Source organism: Panthera onca, chromosome E2 (assembly GCF_046562875.1).
Source record: "Panthera onca isolate mPanOnc1 chromosome E2, mPanOnc1 haplotype 2, whole genome shotgun sequence".
Taxonomy (NCBI): Eukaryota; Metazoa; Chordata; class Mammalia; order Carnivora; family Felidae; genus Panthera; species Panthera onca.
The window spans coordinates 46,898,955-46,918,860 of NC_138353.1; the positions used below are offsets into that span (position 1 = coordinate 46,898,955).

Below are 19,906 nucleotides of genomic sequence, written 5' to 3' on the forward strand. Positions count from 1 at the left end.
ACAAGAGAAAAGCTTAGTGATTTCAGTGCAAGGATCATCCTTTACACAAAAATCAAGAAGCAGTATGTTACACCAGTTTTGCCAATACAGCACCCTTACACACGCAGAGCAAACTTCTGCCATTCTGAGCAAGAGAGCAGCCAACCCACACCTGGGGAAGGGAAGAGGGCACATGGCTACTCACCTCCCTCCCACTTGGCTGTTGGCCAGCCTCGTCCTGCCCACCAGCCCTCGGAACAGTGAGGCGCCCTCAGTTTGGCCCGCCTAGTGCCCCAGGCCATTATCTGTCCCTGCCAGCTGTGTCCCACCCTGCCAACCCTTTTCTAAGAGGACTGCCTGGAGAACAGAAATAAGGTGAGGTGAGATTTTAGAAGGAGCCACCTAAAGAAAGTCAAGTCGGCGTCTTGCCCATCTTCTATCATTATGTAATTTAGGGCAGCGAGGGAAAAAGGAACAGTCCAAAATGCAATAACATTTTACAAACAATAAATTTATTTCCAAATCCTGAATTATAACCAAATTACAATTCCCTGTAGGTCTATTTTGCTGCTTTACACAGAATTTTAAAAAACCATAGTTACGGCCAAGTCATTTATACACCAAGCGTCCCAGGAATGGTTTATTTGGACACAGTGGGTCTGGCCAGCTCTCACTGCCCTGGCAGCTCTCGCTGCTCCGTACCCTGACCTGCACCCCTGCACCAAGGAACTGCCACTCCCTCTGTTGTAGAGCTGGCCCCTGCAGGAGCTTCCCTGGGGGCTGTGATGTACACAGACGAAAGTGCGCAGATGAAAGGGTTTTGTTGGCAGGCCCCGGATGCTCTGGCCACAGGGCTCAGGACTCAACACACGCTGCATCCTCTGCAGGGAGAGCCTCGGCTCAGAGCCCAAAGCGGGCTGGCGTGCGGCGTGGGGTCATGGGTTCCCCTTGCTCCTTCCGACCTGGAGTGTAGATTTTTGTAGACCTGGAGACACGGAAAGAGGGGTGAGGAATCACACTGCTACTCACGCCAACCAGGATGCACAGCACAGCAAGGAGCCTGAGGCCTTGCTCTTTCTGTGTGTGAGCAGGCTTTGGGGCTGAACGGTCTTCTCCCCCAGCACATTTCCCCCCTGCTGCCATCCCCATTTGTGATGGGGAGCACAGTAACAGCACCACCTGACTCTGATACCCACCAAGGACTGTTGGCAGGTAGATTTTTTAACAATTCCTTTCATGCCTCCCAGGTGAGCTATGGAAGCAGTCTTCCAGCCACCTCACCAGACAGCCACTCCACCTTCTAATAAAGAATCTGGCTGGCCCTAGTCCCCAGTCCTGGGAGGTCATCTCTAAAACCTCGAGATTTCCAGAGGGATTGAGTGTCCCTGTTACACACGGTAACATCTGATAGTTTATCCTAACAAGAGGACTCAGGATAAGGGCTGGCCCAGCTAGAAAGACCAAGTACGTGGGGCGCCTGGGTGGCTCAGTCGGTTGAGCGGCCGACTTCGGCTCAGGTCAAGATCTTGCGGTCCATGAGTTTGAGCCCCGCGTCGGGCTCTGTGCTGACAGCTCAGAGCCTGGAGCCTGTTTCGGATTCTGTGTCTCCCTCTCTCTGATCCTCCCCCGTTCATGCTCTGTCTCTCTCTGTCTCAAAAATAAATAAACGTTAAAAAAAAAAATTTTTTTAAAGAAAAACCAAGTACGTGACCAGAAGGCTATACTTTGAGCCTCATGATATCAGCTCAGCCTCTATGGAAAGGAAGATGGAGACTGAGTCAATCACATGGATATATACTCAACCATTCGTGACTATGTAATGAAACCCCAATAAAGCTCTGGACGCTGAAGCTTCCTGGCTAGCAATGCTCTGTGCATACTATCACACACCAATGGGCCAGGAGGGTAATGTGGCCCCGAGGACAACGGAAGCTTCTCATTTGGGACCATCCCAGACCTCACTCTATGCATCTCTCCCTTGGTGCTGATTTGTAACCTTTGGCTATAATAAAATTGTAATCTCAAACACAGTACTTTCCTGAGTTCTGTGAGTTATTCTAGCAACTTATTCTAGCAAGTTATCAAATGGCGGGGGAGTCCATGCAGATCCCCAAATATGTAGCAAGTTGGTCAGAAGTGAGAGGGATCTTTAGTACACCCCAAGTTATAGCTGGTGTCTGAAGTAAAGGCAGTCTTTTTTTTTTTTTTTTTTTTTTTCAGAGAGACAGAGCGTGAGCAGGGGAGGGGCAGAGAGAGAGAGGGAGACACAGAATCTGAAGCAGGTTCCAGGCTCCAAACTATCAGCACAGAGCCTGACACGGGGCTTGAACTCACAGAGTGCGAGATCACGACCCAAGCTCCAACTGGACACTTGACTGGCTGAGCCACCCAGGTGCCCTTGAAGTGAAGGCAGTCTTGTGGAGAACTATGCCCTTCACCTGTGAAGTCTGACCTAACTCCAGGCACCAGCAGACACAGAAGCCCAAGACTCTCCTCCCGTCTCCACATGATTTCCAAGCCCTAGCCTGTCGGTAGAGCTATAAGCCCTGCCTACTTCTCCAGCCCACCGCAGGCCTCAGTACAACGTGACAATGACCAGGAGCTGCAGATGTATCACTGCCCCTTGAGAGTATGTCTGGAACTCCTCCCATGCCTCCATGGAACCAGTCAACTTCTGTGACCAGCTCAGCTCCACACACTCAAATTCTCTTAGATCACCGGCCTGCATGGGGACCTGCTCAGTCTATCGGGCTGCTCCCCAGAGCCTCCCCGGGGCAGGCACCATCCCAGCCAGGGTCCCGAGTCCGCAGCCCACCTGACACTGCCCAGGGGGCTGCGCTTTTCTTGCTCCTGCCGGCGGGCTCGCAGCTGCTCCTCAGCCAGTGCCATCTCCTCCTCCATGGCAGAGGCTTCCTCTTTGGCCCGTCGGCGGTTCTCCTAGAAAAGGGAGGGCGAGGTACTGGGGACCACCACCAGCAGGTGGAGAGCCTTGTCCCACCCATCTCCCCACCACAAGCCAGGTGCCGTGTACACAGTGCCAGCTCCCAGAGACGGGGCCAGGTGGCTCCCTGCCCCAACACCAAGGCCATCTATTCTTTTGAGGCCGATTCGCTGATTCAAGACAGACACGACACGATTCAGTCCTAACCCTATCGTGTCTCAGCTCTCCACTCAATTCCGTAAGTACTTTCACTCTCTTACCAAGTTCACAGTAATGCCAGGAAGTACAAGAAACAGGGAAGACACGATCAGCTGGCTGGGAAGAACAGACATAAGGAAGGTGTGCACAGACCCAGTGTGGACAGTACAGACAAGAGAGGAAGGAAAGCCCCCCACAGTCTGAAGCCCTGAAGGACAGCTCGAGGCAGCAGCCATCCACGTACGCAAAGACCATGAGGAGGTGGAGTGGCAGGGAGACAATCTATCCTAGAGGGATCAGGCAGAACCACTGACCACTCTCAGCATCCCCAAAAGTGGGGCCACCAGCCCTTACGTGCTTCCTGACAGGATCTAAAAGGAAGTTCACAGCACTGCACGCATTTGTGCATCTTTGCCCAACACAGCTGAACCTGAATCTTATCAGGCTTTTGGATTAATTACTAGTTTACAGAAAGAACATGGGACAGAGGCACAAGTTAAACGCCATCACGAAAAGCAATTGGCCAAATACAGAAAATGGAATATTCTACAAGTGACCTAGTCTCTCCAAGTAATCAATGCCATAATAAAGAATGAGAACAGAGCACATTCTAGAACATAACACTTACACATATACCAACTAACTGTAACATTCAGATTCTGATTCAAGCAAATCAAATCATACGAGTTTATCTTTGAAACAAAAGACAAAATATGAATAAGGACTGGAAGACATTAAGGATTAATTCTGTGAGTGATAATGGCAAAAAGGTTACATTTTAAAAACCAGTCTTTTTAGAGATGTTTACTCAAGTATTTATTGGTGAAATAAAGTGTCAGAGAGAGGCTTTAAAATTTTTTCTAAGAAAAAAAATTAGCGTATGGAGAAGAGGAGGAATAAGCCAAATAAGTCTGACCAACATGTTGAACATTATCGAGATTCGGTAAGGAATACATGACGGCTCCCTATACTGTTTTTTATACTTCTACGAATATTTGGACTTTTCAATAATAAGGTTTTTTTTAAAAGGCTCATCCGACCAAGCAACTGGAGCAGATGGGCGAAAACCTACCATACCAACCTGGCTCCATCACAGCTTTTATGTTTGAGAGAGAAGTAAGGAGGACAGGGGTCAGGTGAGGACGTGTCTTCAATCCCGGGCTGTGCGAAAAATGGGTCCCACGGGCAAACAGAACCTCCGTGGCGAGCGCGGGATGCTTACCTGCCGAGACTTTCCCGCCTGTTTGACGCTGTAGAACATGGGGCCCAGCTCCGCCAGCCACTCTCCATCCACAGCAGTGACACACTGCATGTACTCCTGCAGGCAGAAGGGTCACAAAGCGGTGGTCAGAGGAAGGCCAATGCTTTGGGCCGTCCCTTGCCAAGTAGTTCCACAATCGGGACCTACGTGGGAAGGGCCTGACCCCCAGCCCTGTGAGGCTGAAAAAGGCAGACATAAGCCCCAGACACTGGAATTTTAATCCTTTCTCCCAAATCCCTCCATACTTGAAAAAATGCCCCTCCCCCACGCCCAGTATCCAAGAGAAAAGGCCTAACCCCTCAGAAAGCCTTTTTTTTTTTTTTAATTTTTAAATGTTTATTTATTTTTGAGATACAGACAGAGTGTGAGCGGGGGAAGGGCAGAGTGAGAGGGAGACACAATCCGAAGCAGATTCCAGGCTCTGAGCTGTCAGCACAGAGCCCAATGTAGGGCCTGAACTCACAAACCATGAGATCATGACCCGAGCTGAAGTCAGACACTTAACCAACTGAGCCACCCAGGCTCCCCAGAAAGCCCTTCTAATGATACCAACAGGGGTTGCTCATCCCTGGCAGCAAGTAACAATCCTGCTGGCATAGCTGAGGTCACTGGCATCTGAAGGTTAATTCCAAGTAAGCATCCTCAAATCCTTTCAATTCGTCTCAAAGCAACACATGTGGCCTCAAGTCTCCCAGGCTCAAAGCTCACACAGGAAGGCAATGAAGGGTTACAAAGGCCCAGCCCAGCCAGGTAGGCCCACGTCAAGTGAACTGCGTCAGAGAAGACTCACCTTGGTGGTCATGACCAGCTCGTGATACACTATGTAGTCTGGGGTGTAGCCCATTCCAAAGAGGGAGCTGGTGGGGTGCAAGTGGCAGGGCATCCCTGTCCGGATATTCACATACTCCCCAATTCCCTAGGGAAGAGACACAAAAGGTGGCCACATCAGGACAATGCTGCTCATCTGGGCAGCCACTCCATCCCAGGTCTTGACAAAGGCCTTGGTGGGGAAAACCCAGGTCTGCAGGACTGTACAATGAGAATGAAAGAACTCTGCGCTGGTATGATTATCAGGCCAGGAAAGGGCCACAACTCCCTCAGGCTCCTCTGGGCTCACCTTGAGCTTGGCTGCCTGGTGGAAATAGGCAGCACAGATACACTTCCTGACGATGTCCCAGTCAGTGCCACACGAGGCCAGGCTCATCCGCTGCTGTACCATGATGTCCTTGAGCTGAGCCCGCACCTCCCGGACCTAGAGAAGGACACAGGGCAGGCAAGGATGAAGCCTGCCTCCTCCTGCCTCCCCGCCTCACCCCAACATCCTGCTTATCTGGGCGACTGCCCCCACCTTCCGCATGGCCTTGGCATGGATGAAATGATCGTTACACCAGATGGTGGAGTAATTATTATTCTTCCACTGCAGGTAGACATTCAGGTAGGTCAAATGATCACTCTCGGGGACAGCAAACTTCTCCCGGATTTGATCACTCTCCTCCTCTCGGCCCTAGGAAGGAAAAAGGACCCTTACTGTAAGCACGGGGAGTCCAGGCCCACTGGGAGGATCCCGGAGCTTTTCACACTGTTACCTGCCTGCACGCACAGCTTTAAACACATCAGTGTGTTACCCTAACGATCCAGGGAAAATAACATAACTTCTGACAAAACATCTACTCTAAAACGTGACAGCTCAGGCACAACTATACCAGACGATAAGAAATTTCCAAATCACCTGAAAACCACTGATCTAGCCCATGCTTTCCCCTACCCCAACCTGCTTAACAGAAAACAGTAATACCACTCTTTGGAAACTTTGACTCCCATGCCTCCGTTCCATTTTAATGATACAGAAAGAAACCAGTCCTCTCTAACCCTTCCTCAAGCCGGTAAAGCCCCCTGCAGCTTCGAGGAGAGCAGAGGGGCCACCACCACCCACCTTGGGCCTGTAGAAGATGGCTGGCACCGAGAGCATGGACACAATGAGCAGGATCTCGGAGCTGCAGCCCATGTCACAGGATACGATGAGCATCTTGGACAGGGCCGGGTCCAGCGGGAACTCTACCATCAGCCGCCCAGTCGAGGTCAGCCCACCTGGGAGAGGAGCGAATCCAGACATTCGGTGGACACAGTGAAGTAAATGAGGAGCGAAACCGACCGCCAGAGCCCGTGAGCACCACCACCACCACCCCCGCCTCCAGCTCCCGGGGCTCGGCACCTGTGTTGTCCAGGGCCCCGAGGATCCAGAGCTGATACATGGAGTTGAGCATGTTGTCCTCGGGGGGCGGGTCCATGAAGTGGAACTGCAGCAGGTCCTGCACCCCGAGGGACTTCAGCAGCAGCACCACGTTGGCCAGGTTAGTCCTCTGGATCTCGGGCACCGTGGTCGTCAGGAGCTCGTTCTTGTAGGCGCTCTGGGTGTAGAGCCTGCCGGGAAGAAGACCACACACTGCTGCATCTACCGCCTCGGGGCCCAGCTGCCCGCGCAGGGGTCCCTGCAGTGGAAGACCCAATGCTACCCCAGCTTTGCCCTGCACCTGCACCCCACAGAGGTCAGTACGGAAGAAAGCCACAGGCAGGGAGGACAAGTTCTCATTTCTTCCCCCACCTGCCTTGTTCTCTCTGAATCCCAGATTTCCACCCATTCAAATCAGTCCTGCCAATTGACTCTTCTGCTGGAGTCTCCTACATATTTGTTTCATTTCTGGAACCAATGAGCCTGGGACGAGATTTATGGCTCGGTTTTGTTTTCTTTATGCTCTTCTGTATTTTCTCAATTTCTGTAGCGAATACGTTATTTTTTAAAACACGAAAATCAGAAAAAATAACTGCAGAAGTGTAACAGGAGCCATGATATAATCTGCTCAGACTTAGCCTGTGCGAGTCTTCAGGTGCAGGTATGTTCAACATGGGACTGCCTGACACCCAAAGCTGCTCAGACCTCCAAGCCATCTGGAAAGGCTACTCTTTGGCTCAGCAGCATATGAGGAGCAAACCACCAAGTGGCAGCCCCACCATCAGTCCCGAGCCTCAGGGATCCTAGGGCCAGCATCCCTCTGCTGGATCACAGTCCAATCCCCACTGCCCCAGCCTGGGCTCCACACTCAGCAATCCCAGCGCTGCCCCAGAGAGCAGGCTAGCACAGGGCTCCTACCTGAAACACTGACCTGGGCCCGTCCTGCCGGCTCGCCCTGACCTCTGGTTGGCATTGGCCTGGCTGATGGGATAGATCTGTAGAGCATCCATGCCAATCCTGGGGTTGAAGACCTAGGAGGGGACAATAAAGAGCTGATTAAGCATAGAGTAAGGGGAAAGGGGGAGGCAACCTTGAGACAAAGACAGACAAACCCTGGTTGCTACGCAGCACAGAGTACAGTGTTTTAGCAATGCAGACAGCCATCCTTTTTCCTTTTTAAGTAGGCTTCATGCCCACTTAAGTTGAGCCCACTACAGGGCGTGAACTCATGACCCTAAGATCAAGACCTGAGCTGAGATAACAAGTCAGTCGCTTAACACACGGAGCCACCTTGGTGCCCTGGCAGCCATCCTTTTGAAACCAGAAACCTCAAGAAATTTCCCCACAAATACCAGCTCTGTGATCTGCACAGAGTTATTAAATCATCTAACTCATGGCGTTATCACAAAGATTAAGTCAATCAAGTGCACAGCAAAATCAGCACTCAAATGTTAGCCTCTTAAATCCAAGTCCATCCCTTGTTTAAGAGCTAAAGACCCAGGGCCTGCCTTCCCACCACCTACAACATTGGGTTAGCTTCAGGTGAAGGCCCAGGGCCCTAGTGCCTGTGTCGTTTCTTACCTTTAATTTGCAATAACCAGAGTCAATAACAAACATGATGCCATCGACAGTCAGAGATGTCTCGGCAATGTTGGTGGCAACGATACACTTCCGAACTCCATCTGGAGCCTAGAACCAGGCAGGATGTACAAAGAGGGAAGGCTGTAGGCCCTCGGGTAGGAAAGACTCCACAGGGCAAAGAGCACACCCCACCCCTGCAGGGAAAGTAACACCCTCTCTCTAGTCCTCCCTTGGGAGAATCCAGGAAGACCCAAAGGTGGGTACCCAAGACACATATTCTTGCTATCACACCTTCTGGAAAATTTTGGCCTGGAGGTCAGAAGGCAGCTGGGAGTAGATGGGCAGCACGGCCAAGGCAGGTGCATTCTCCAGTTCCTCCAGATGTTCCACAATCTGGTCTGAGGTCACCTGAGGGCACAGAGAGGAGCCATGAGATACCAGAGCCCCAAACTCCCATATGTAGGATCCTACCTGCTCATCATGGTCATGACCAAGGCACGCACCTCAATGTCCTCTTGGCCAGGCATGAAGATAAGGATATCCCCGGGGGCCCCCGACAGGTGCACCTGTAAGGACTGCTTCACCGCGGCCTCCACGTAATCCTCCTGCGGCGTCTGCAACACCAGTCAGAGACATGGTCAAAGGGAAGCATCGAGAGAAATGTAGGTTGGACATCCCTCAGGAACTGGTGATCAGTCACTGGTATAGGGATAGAGCCAGTGGACTTTCAGGGCTACAGATGGGCCTGACTGCCCTCTCTGGGCCCTGCAATGCTACTCTAACGAAAGAATAAAACTAGACCTCCCCCAAGTACAGTCCTTTGTGTCTCAGACCTAGAGCTACAGAGTACCCCATCTGCCCCATGGTAACCCCAAAAACCTTTCCTGGCTCAGTTCCCTACCCCATGCCGTCCAACTGACTTCTCATCAGAGGTCAGGAATGGTTCAAAGAGGAGGCCTCAGTACCTTGCTGAAGAGAATGTCAACAGGGAAGGTACGACCAGGGATGTGGAAGATGGGAACATTCCCGAAAAAGGCAGCAAATTTCTCTGCATCCATAGTAGCCGATGTGACAATGAGCTTCAGGTCTGAGCGCCTAGCCACCACCTGAGAGAAGAGGTCAGTCCGAGGCTTCCCTATAGATTTGGAACCCTTGGCTCCCTCCCACCAATCTCAGCAACATTACTCCCAGATGAAACAAGCTGAAGCTGACAGATGGGCACATTAGATTCCTAACGGTCCTGAGGACCGAACCCATACAGCCACAGCCAAGAGAACCCGGAGTCTCTTGGCTGAGCAAGAACAGAATAAACTACAACCCAGGTCTCCACCTGGCAACCCGGAGGCCTCAGCAAACTCAGGCCTGTCAGAGACCCTCTTGGCTCCCCCAGGCGAGACCCCAGCCCACCCGGAGCACCTCAGTCATGAACTACCAACAGGGCATGCATCAAAGCCCCAAGAGTGCAGACAGACTGTGCCCCACAGCCCTCACCTCCCGCAGCAGCCCAAAGAGCACGTCAGTGTTGAGGGAGCGCTCGTGGGCCTCGTCCATGATGATGGCACTATAGTGATCCAAGTCTGCTTCCCGGAGGGACTCCCGGAGCAGGATCCCATCAGTCATGTATTTGATCAAGGTGTTTTCTGAGGTGCAGTCTTCAAAGCGGATGGCATAACCCACCTGAAAGTCAGGGAGAGACAGCTCAGAAGCTCTGGGCCCCAGCTCACTGCCCACATACCCCATGCTGGGCCCAGGCCTTAGGAAGTCAGCTCAAAAGGACGGAAGCTGTACAGATCAGCCCTCGTGCCCACTCACCTCCTCACCAAGGCTTCCTCCCATTTCTTCACTGACTCTCTTGGCCACCGACATGGCAGCCACACGCCGAGGCTGGGTGCACCCAATCATCCCATAGTCCGTGTAACCGTCTTCATGCAAGTACTGTGTCAGCTGGGTGGTCTTGCCGCTCCCTGTTTCTCCAACCACAATCACGATGCTGTTATCTCTACAAGGGAAAGAAGACGAAGGACAAATCAGGCCAGGCGGATGGCCACTTCCAATCCTCCAACAAGACACTGCCACTTCCTATGCCTATGTCTGGCTATCCAAGGAGCATGCCTGCTTAAAGGCAGATTTCCCTGGGAAAACAGCCCCGAATGAAGACACCCCCTACAATGTCTAGAAGATGGTAAGGTTTAGAGGTGCTAGGTGGCTCAGTCAGTTAAGCATCTAAGTCTTGGTTTCAGCTCAGATCATGACCTCATGGTTTGTGAGATCGAGCCCCACATCGGGCTCTGCATGGACAGCACAGAGCCTGCTTAGGATTCTCTCTTTCTCTCTGCCCCTCCCTGCTCATGCCCCCCGCCTCTCTCAAAATAAATAAATAAAACATTAAAAAAAAAAGAAGATGGTGAGGTTTAAACAAACGAAATATAACAGAGCAAAGCCATTTTGCTTATTACTTCATGCAAAGTAGCCCAGGGTATGGAGGTCAGATAAGAAAAAATTCTTTCCCTTCTCTACCAGATGCAACAGCCCAAAGTAAAAGAGCTACTAAGTAAACACAAGGGACCCAAGGGACACCAAGTCAACAATGGAATTCCTAGACGAGTTACCTGATAATAGTGAGTAGCTCCTGCTGCACAGCAAAGATGGGCAGGTACTGCCTCTGCTCCAGAATCGACTTCTTTTTGGCAAATTCACTGCTAGCTTCACTCTTTTTCTTCATGTGATCCGCAAACTTCTGCTCCGTCCTGAGAACACACAGCAGCCTAAGCACCCTGCACAATTTCCCACACTGTTTTTCCTGACTGGGTTACTGTCCTTCTTCCTACACCCAAGAACAAGACCCACCTCAACAAGACGCAAGAAATCTTTGAGTCACTAGAGCAGCCAGGTGATCCAAGATGTTTCTCGTCTCCTCTGGCCTAAGGGACTAGAACTGCGGTCTGAGAACCATCATCCACAACATACCCAATATTCCCTAGGCAAAGAAAACTAAGTATGACTCAGAGGAGTTCAGGTTAACAAATGGGCCAGTTCTCTGCCCCAAAAAGCTCAACCAGAAGAGGAGCTGAGATCACCAGGTAATTATCTTGTACAGAATACCCAGCACAATGCTCAATGCTCGAAAGGCTAAATGGAGGAGTCATGGCTACAGAATCCTGACCAGGGTCAGACCTCCTCTCTTCTCCTGGCAGGACGGCATGGTCTGTAAAACTTCGTTTTCAAAGAATTGTGAGAAAAAACAGTCCCACTTAGTAGTGACCTCCAGCTTCTACTGAAAGCACACAAATATCTGACACATGTATACACGCCTAGACTCCAAAGAACTTTGTAATTTTCCCAAGACTGCAAAGAGAGAGAGGTTCAGTGCTGCCCAAAGAGTGCTGCACTCAAAGAGAGTGCGGTTCAGTGGGTGTCCACGTGTCTGCTGCCCGCCACTCTCCCAAGAGACCTGTCCCCCTTTCAGACCTCCCCCACACCCTGTCAGGCTTCCTATTCTAATTTCTCCATCACTCTCAGTCAGCTAACAATTAATGCCTACGGGATTACATTTATAAACTAACAAGGGCTGATCATCAGTACTGACTTCTCATTTGGGTTATTTCTCAGAGGGGTGCAGGGAATTATTCACTTGGATGCCAGTTCAGTAAGACTTCAGTATGTTCAAAGGATGAGATTCAAGAGGGACATTTGAGTCCAGCCATCTACCCAATGTGTGAACCCCAACAGGCAGCTATGTACCATCTGCTTAAATACCTCTATGAACAGGGAAGCCACTCCCTGGTAAAAACAATCTTTCCTATTTTCAAAACACTGTTAAAAGTGGTTCTTCCTTCCATTAAACTGAAATCTAAGGGGGCGAAGCCTACCTTCCAACACTGAACATCGGAAGTACACTTCAGCACCATGACTACAACACCAGGCTCCAAAGCTACAATGTCTGGGTCTGAGCATCACTCCATTTACAGCTGGGTGACCTCAAACAAGTTACTTAACCTCCTGCATCTCATCCTCTGCACACGAAAAATGGGAAGGAGAGCACCTATCTCGTGGGATTGTCGTTGAGAATTCAGTCAGTATCTGTGAGGCATTTAACGCTGACAGGCACTGAAGTCACTCCTATAGCAGTAGTAGTGGTGGTGGCAGGAATAATATCTAGGAAAAGCTGAAGATGGTAGAAGAGAGACCAGGAGGAAGGGATGAGAACAGACTAGAAGATCCAAAGTGACCTAATTTTTCTGTTCATGAGCCACAAATTCTCTCAGTTCCCCAGCAAGTGTCCTTGAGGGCCCCAGGCTCAGGAGACAGCCCACTGCCGACGAAGACTCCTACCTATAGTCCACTTTACCGTCTTCTGTCAGCGCTTTATCGGGCTCTTCCTCTTTTTTGACACCCATTATATCTCCCAGCTTGGTTCCAGCCAGTTCCCAGTGTTTGTGTTGAGCCTAAAAAAAATACGGAAAGTCTGCTCCATCGTGTAACACGACTGTGGTCCATGGAAAACCAATCCCACTTGCACAGGAGGCTCCATCTAGCAGGTGGTAAATTCCCACAAAGCCGCAGTGGCCCGGCGCCCACATTCCCTTCTTCTACCTCAAGCCACCAGAGCATCGGGCCCTGTGGTTGTCTTAACAAAGGCCTTGGTGGAGGAACACAAAGCCCTCCTCCAACAGCTGGTTCTTGCTGTGTGAGTGTCCTCAAACTTCCAAGAGGACCTCTACCCATGAGATCTCATGCAATTTCTAAAAATTGTCCCAGGCCCCAAAGGACAAGAAACCAACCTTTTTGCGTTCCTTCTGCTCCCTGTGCTTCCGCACTGTTTGACTGCCTTTCCGGGCAATAATGGCCAGGTCAGAAGTAGCATCCTTGACTGGAATCACAGGCTCTGGCTGTAGGTTAGGGAAAAAGAGGAATTCTCCACTGATCGTTACACTCAACAGGAAGGTCCACTTCATGACAGCCCTAATAAATGAAAGGATTTCTATCCTATAGGGATGGGGGCTTTTTTTTCCTCTTTTTTTTCCCCCCACTCTCAGCTCAATTCTATCTGAGCTTTCTTCTCTCAGGCCCCAGCGGCCTCACCTGCTTGGTGAAGACGATGCGTCCGTCAAGGAAGGGAGGAACCAGGTTGTGCACCATCAGATGCACCTTGGCTGCGCTGTCCTCTTCAAAGTCTTCGTCCACCTCTAGCCGATGGACCACTCCACTGGTGAGCATGCGGTTGGTCTCCCAGCGCTCGTTATCCTACGAGAACACAACGGGGGGCCACGCTCAGACTGAAACCACAAGGCATCTGAAAGGTCACTGGGAGAGTCCACACATCAAGTCCTGAGAGAAGGGCCACGCGAGGCCTGGGCCATAGACGTGTCACAGGCCTCTGTACCCTGTGGCTCCTAAGAAAGAAAAGTGACTGATCCCAAACCACCGGCGACATTTTTTCCAAGCAGCAGCCCTTTATATGTGAGTCAGAACCTCTATACGGACACACAAATGGCAAGCGTCCGCGGCCCCACTCAGAGACACAAAGAACACCCTACTAGTTCCCATCCCAGCACGGAAGGAGGACTACGAGAGAGAGAGGTTAGGAGATAACTACTGAAAGGCTCTATGCCCACCCTCCTCAGACTCTAGAGGCACAGCGACACCCAATACTTCAGCGACGAGAGGCCAGCTGCGCTGCCACCATGTGCACAAAGCCCGCACTTCTCCCACATGCCCAATGCCAGCCGGGTTCACTCCAGCTACCGCCAGCAGCCCACCTCATTGATCTGCCTCCGCTGAGCAGAAATGCGCTTCTGCTTCTGTTTATGTAGGTGCTGCTCCCGCCTCCTCACATAGTCCTCAGAGGAGTAGGCCAGGGGGTTGTGGAACTCATCGTATCCCTCATCCATCATGTACCAGTCCCGGTCAGCTTGCTGCAGCGATGTGACAGAGAGGTGAAAACAAGGAAGAGATCGAGTTTATGTGCAAGACAAGACCAGAGGGGAGGTGTCTGGTGAGAAGTCACTGGTGTGGTGGAGCAATGTTTGTGGGAGGTGCAGGAGGAAGACCATGTGCTCTAGGACGAGCCATGTGGAGGACACAGGCGGGGAAGGACTATGTGGCCGCCCATCGTGACGGCACTTCTTACATTCACCACACGGTGGCACCAACGCTTAACTAAAACAGGTCTGCCAGTGGCAGGTGAGAAGTTTCACAGAGGAGCCTGTGCCTCTGGAGAGACTCCGAGGCTTCGGGACTGAATCCAGCTCGGCTCTAGAGACTGTCCAGTGCTAACTGCCCTCATCGAAGTCCAATTCCACTAGAGCGTCACTCGTGGCCCATTCACCCATGGAGGTCCACCACTCCTCATTCGGTGCCTCAAAGACATAAGGCTTTTACCCTCTGGTCATCTTCCCACTGCTGCCGTTCCTCTTCTGTGTCAAATGAAATTCCTTCTTCGCCATCCTCCCGTCTTCCTGAAGGAGAACACGCAGCAGGTCAGTCCAAACACCCCCAGCCCCACCAAGAGCCCTGCAAAGCCGCACAGCTCCAGAAGCACAGCTTTGCTCAGCCTCACTGGGACAAGTGATCCCGCTTCCCTGTCCCCCTCCCTCCCCCTGCCTTACCTCGGCCCCTGGACAGACGGGGTGTGGACCCCAGGTGTCTCCTGTCATCAGCCCATTCGTTGTATTTGTAGGATGGGGTTGGCAGAGGTGTGTCATCTGAGTACCTGCTCCTCACGGACCTGGGAGACCGTGTAACCAGCATCACTAAGTCACTAAGCTGAGACATGTTCCCCAGCTGCCATCGGTTCCCCCAGCCCAGATCCCTTTGCCCTCATCACGTCCACCCTTTGCCACCCACCCAGAGAAACTGGGCTGCTCTGCCCAGAACATCACCTATCGCGATCTCGACTGGACTGCCGATGGCTCCGCTCAGAATCTCGATAGGAAGGTGTCGGAGAAGGCGATTCCCACTGCGAGCGCCTTGAGGAACCACAGCCACTGTCCTCTTCCTCCCAGGTAGACCTTGAAGGGGTAGCTGCATCTGGGGCGACAAAGAACACATCCACCGGAAACCTCTAACTTCACTGGGACACGGCTCTAGGGCTATCAGCCAAAAGTGAATTCCCCAAATCTCTTTCTTTCACTATCGATAGACTTGATATCTACTTGTAACACAATCTTGACAATTTTTAAGGTATCTGGATTTTAATAGGCCAGTTTTCACGTATTTATAACACTTTTCTTTTTTTTAATGTGTTTACAACATCTTGAAGAATATCCAATTTCTCTCAGCAAACATACTCCTCTTGAATATAAACAACTTTTTTAAGTTTATTTATTTATTTTGAGTGTGTGTTGTGTGTGCACAAGTGGGGGAGGAGCAGAGAGAGAGAGAGAGAGAGAGAGAGAGAGGTTGAATCTCAAGCAGGCTCCACACTGCCGGCACAGAGCCCGATGTGGGGCTCGAACCCATGAACCGTGAGATCATGACTTGAGCCAAAGTTGGATGCTTAGCCAACTGAGCCACCCAGGTACCCCTAAATAATTATTTTTAATCAATTCTTCTGTTCCCCAGCTCCCTATTCTTTCCTGCCATTTGGAAAACTGGCCATTCAGTCCACTGGCCTACCAACTTAGAGGAGCATATCCGTCTCAACAGGGAGGTCCAGGGCCTTCCAACCTGACTCAGAACCAAGTAGTCCAAGAAGTTCATAGTGGAACCAGCAGTTGACTCTGCCCACGGCATATCAACTGAGGACGCTGCCTTGTATACACTGACCCCTGACAAATCACCACAAGCAACGGCTCGGTCTACCTTTAGGTCGGTGTCTCGGGCTCTCCGGTTCATTTCTTCTGCTGCGCTCTGACCCTCCATCCCGCTCAGATCTGCTGCTGTGTCTGCTTCTATCCCTCTCATCTGTCAAGAGCCACGTGCAGAACTTAGAAAATGTGTGTCCCATCCTAACTTCCACCCATCTTCACCCTAGAGAAAGGACAGGCCTTCCCACTCACTCACAGGTGCAACCTGCACTGCTCTAATGCGATCCATGGGCTCCTGAAACTCACATATCCCCATTCTTTCAGGGGGAAAAAATAGTTACTGGCTACAAAGTTTCAAACTCACAGTAACAGTTATTTTCCTGCAAGAATTCAAAAAACAATAGTTATAAGTCTACAATGAATAGCTGTTAATGGTTACCAGTCTATAAGCTATAAAATTTAAATAATACTGAGCAAAGCCAGCGTTGGATTCTATGTCCAGCTTTGCTTCACAGCACTGTCCTTTCTCTGTCACCAACACCACTGTAAATTCTGGTTTCTTATACACACTGCCTGGTATTGCCTTTATCACCAATTTTCATAATTAAACGAGAACTACACACTCAAGCCAAGCAGCTATGCTGCAAGTGACAGTTCTTAAACAGCCTGCTATTCCCAACCCCAACACTATCAACACCAACAGGGCTCCCTAATTATCAGGCATTAGAAAAACTCCTGCAACAGGAAAGAAGCTGACATGTCCGCTCAAATGCTTACTGGGCTATAGGAACTAGGCTGGGCTGGTTACCTCTGTCTCTCTTGCGGTCAGAGTCTCGATCCCGTGATCTCTCTTTCTTCCGATCCTTTTCGTCTTTAGACGAGGCATAGACGCCATGTTCCCGCCGCTCCCGCTCTCTCTGCCGACTGCGTTCCCAAAACTCTTCACTCACACCACCAGGATGGGATGGAGTCTCTACCCGAGCAGATCGATAATGCCTGAAACAAAAAGGACAAGTGGTAAAAGCCCCCTCCTTAGGAGAAAAACCTTGCCCCCAAAGGGGGGCTGGCTGGGTGACCTGACCTTTTCCACTTAATCTCCTTACAGGCTTACTGATAGCAACAACCCAAATCATTTCTAATCTTTATGCTCTAGTCTTTAGTCACCTTTGAATGTTCCCCACACATCTGAAGAAAATATCAGTTCCTATCTACTTCAATACTACGGAATCATAATAAAACCATAAAGATCTATATGTCCAACAAGAAAACAGCAATCAACATGGGATGTTATTCCCTGGCCTCCATTCTCATTCCCTTTTGGTCAACCCATCCAAAAGCCTTTACCTGTCTTTTCGGCTATGTCGGCCAGCTTGGTCACTATCTTCCTCCTCAGCATCTCTCTGGTCATCTTTGCTCTCTTCCCAGTCCTTGTAGGAAGAGATTCTGGACCTCTTCTTGTCCTCTCCATCGTCCTTCTCCTCTCGCTCCCTTCGTTTCAGGGAAGCCAACAAGTCCAGTCCCAGCAAGGAAGGACGGGGGGCAGGGGCCTTGAAGACATGCTGCTCACTGGCTGCACTTTTAGTCTTACAAATAAGACCACCAACCTGAGAGTCCAGATCAGTGCCTTCCAATCGATGGATCGAGGCATCCTCGCTGGTGTCCTCCATGACAGGCTCTGGGATTTCTGTGGAAGGAAGACAACCCATTTTGTATTGGATATAAAAGGAGAAAAGGTATAGCTCTGCTATATCCCAGGATAACTGAAGTTACAGGGATATTCAGGGAGTTAACCTCCCCATCAAGACCAGGATTTGCTTAGCTACCTCTTGCCAAAATCTTTCCATTATATCACTGACAATCTCAAAAGATCCTCCTACTCCCACTCTGATACACATCAGAAACAGAGACACACATTCACACACCCACCAAACACCGGGATCCAAGAGGATACCAGGCAAGCACAGTCCTCACGAAGGACACTTACTAGAACATGATGGCATCTAGAAAGGAACTGTAGGGGAAATACCACTAGATTTGAAGTCAGAATCCTCAATTAGAATGCAAGCTTTTGATATTTTCTACTTGTATGATTGTAAGCAGATAACTTAATATTTGGTTAGGCATAATTTCTGTATCTGTGAAACAGAAATATTTTTTGCTTTATTTAGTCCACGGAATTATTATAAGAATCCCACAAGAAAGTGTACGCGAAAGCTCTCTGTAACCATAAAGCCATACATAAAAGTAACTGTCACGTTATTTTATTTGCCATGCTTCTCTGTACTAATTGGGGCTCAACATTTTCTACATGAGCCCTTCTACCTCTCCCTCCCTTTAAACTACAGATACAGCAGAGTAGACATGCTGGGGTATAAAGCTACCATATACTATGTGATCCATATACTAGTGGATTTTTTTGGACCAGTTGTGTTTTGTAGAAAAGAATTACCTCACGGCAGTTGGGATCTTGTTTAATAACAATCCATGTTCACCAAAAATATTAACGAGAAACACTAGGTTATGAAATGGTTTCCTGAAAACTATTAAGGTGATTATAAGATTTTCTGACACTCAACGTGTATCAAATTCATTCCTCTTTACATCCCATTACACACCATCCACTTACAAACATATACCGATTCTAGGTGCTTGGATAATTCTCCTCTTTCAACAAGTCAGTGAAGCAAAGGAACTGTCAAGGTGTAGGGTACCACCAGAATCCAGGATGTTTTGCCCAGTTCTAATTAACATGCATGGCTCTACAGAGAAATATTGCCAAACATAATATCAACACAGACACAAGAGTTGCATTTTGAAAAATGCCATCAGGCAGAAGAGAAAAGACAGAGCTGCATATTGGTGACTTCTGTGCATGTGAGGAAATCTAAACAGGAAGGTAAACATATACATGCTATGCTCAACAGTAGCATGAACTAAAAAATATACTCCTAGGATGCCAAAGAGAACCTTGTCTATCTTGCTATTACTACAGCCAGCACCTAGTGAAATAAAGTTTGCTGAATAAATTAATTTAAACTGATTAATGGAGAACAGGAAAACAAACATATCTAGAGACAGCAAAGGAAGATCCCAATAGCACAAGACGAGGAGTCTGATAGGACTTAACTAGCTTATGAGAACAAATAAGGAATTAAAAGGACTGGATTCTGGAGAATGATTAGTGACAAAGAAGCCAATTAAGAATAGAAAATTTAGAAAAACTAGATTTGCTCATTCAACAATTTTTCATCGAATACCTTCTGTAACACAATCACTGTTCTGGGCAATAGGAAAAGAACAAAGAACAAAACAGGCAAAAATCCCGCCCTCTTGGAGTTGACATTCTAGTAGAGGAGATCACATACTAAAGATACCACTATGACAGAGAAGAAAGACACAAGGAGCCCTACTTAGGCTCGGCCTCTGCTTGGGAGGGGGCCAATGCAGAGGCCTAAAGAAGGGTGCAGGATGACCCCTGGGCAGCCAGGCAGCAGTATCTGACCAGATCAGGGAGAAAGGACAGGACAGCCCGGACCGGTGCAGCATCCCAAGGGTAAGAAAGGCAAATTGGGTGACAGGGACGAGACCGCAAACTCGGACCGGAACCTGAGCGAAGGACCCATATCCGCCGCTTGGAGCTGCCGTAATTGGCGAAGGGCAGGTCAAGAAGAAAGAAAGGACACTCACCTCACCAAACCCGACTCTTGGGACCTCCTGTCCCAGATTTCGGGGCGCCGGCACCGCCACTCCTCACTCAGATCGCCTCAGAAAGCCAATCCCAAACCTTGAGCGCGGCCATTATTGTCCCATAATACCCTGCGCGATCCCCTCTATCCGTCCAGAGATAACCATCGAGAGCAGCCCGGAAACCGCCAGTTCCTGGCGCCAAGTGTGGTATAGAAAGCAACCAAGCGCTCAACGCTAGAGTATCCTCCTCTGGAACCCTCGTCAGAGACATTTCCGAGGCT

General features: G+C 49.9%; 1 protein-coding gene across 2 annotated transcripts; it reads right to left on the reverse strand.

Annotated features, from left to right (window-relative positions):
• Window positions 1-469: 469 nt before the first annotated feature.
• DHX38 (DEAH-box helicase 38) lies at window positions 470-19,780 on the reverse strand. 2 transcript variants are annotated; one of them, XM_060650263.2, is made up of 27 exons: window positions 19,626-19,780; window positions 17,283-17,622; window positions 16,747-16,934; window positions 15,994-16,095; window positions 15,072-15,219; window positions 14,799-14,917; window positions 14,572-14,648; window positions 13,950-14,105; window positions 13,273-13,434; window positions 12,972-13,079; window positions 12,523-12,635; window positions 10,800-10,937; window positions 10,003-10,189; window positions 9,682-9,867; window positions 9,156-9,296; window positions 8,694-8,804; window positions 8,482-8,598; window positions 8,191-8,298; window positions 7,528-7,640; window positions 6,592-6,800; window positions 6,313-6,467; window positions 5,728-5,883; window positions 5,497-5,631; window positions 5,170-5,295; window positions 4,341-4,436; window positions 2,795-2,916; window positions 470-964 (listed from the first exon to the last, which is right to left on the reverse strand). In XM_060650263.2, exons 2-27 carry the CDS (start codon window positions 17,603-17,605, stop codon window positions 880-882), a joined length of 3,681 nt encoding a protein of 1,226 aa, XP_060506246.1. In that variant the 5' UTR covers window positions 17,606-17,622; window positions 19,626-19,780; the 3' UTR covers window positions 470-879. The 2 variants fall into 2 exon arrangements, with proteins under 2 accessions (XP_060506246.1, XP_060506247.1); XM_060650264.2 differs by lacking the exon at window positions 15,994-16,095.
• Between the last annotated feature and the right edge of the window lie 126 nt (window positions 19,781-19,906).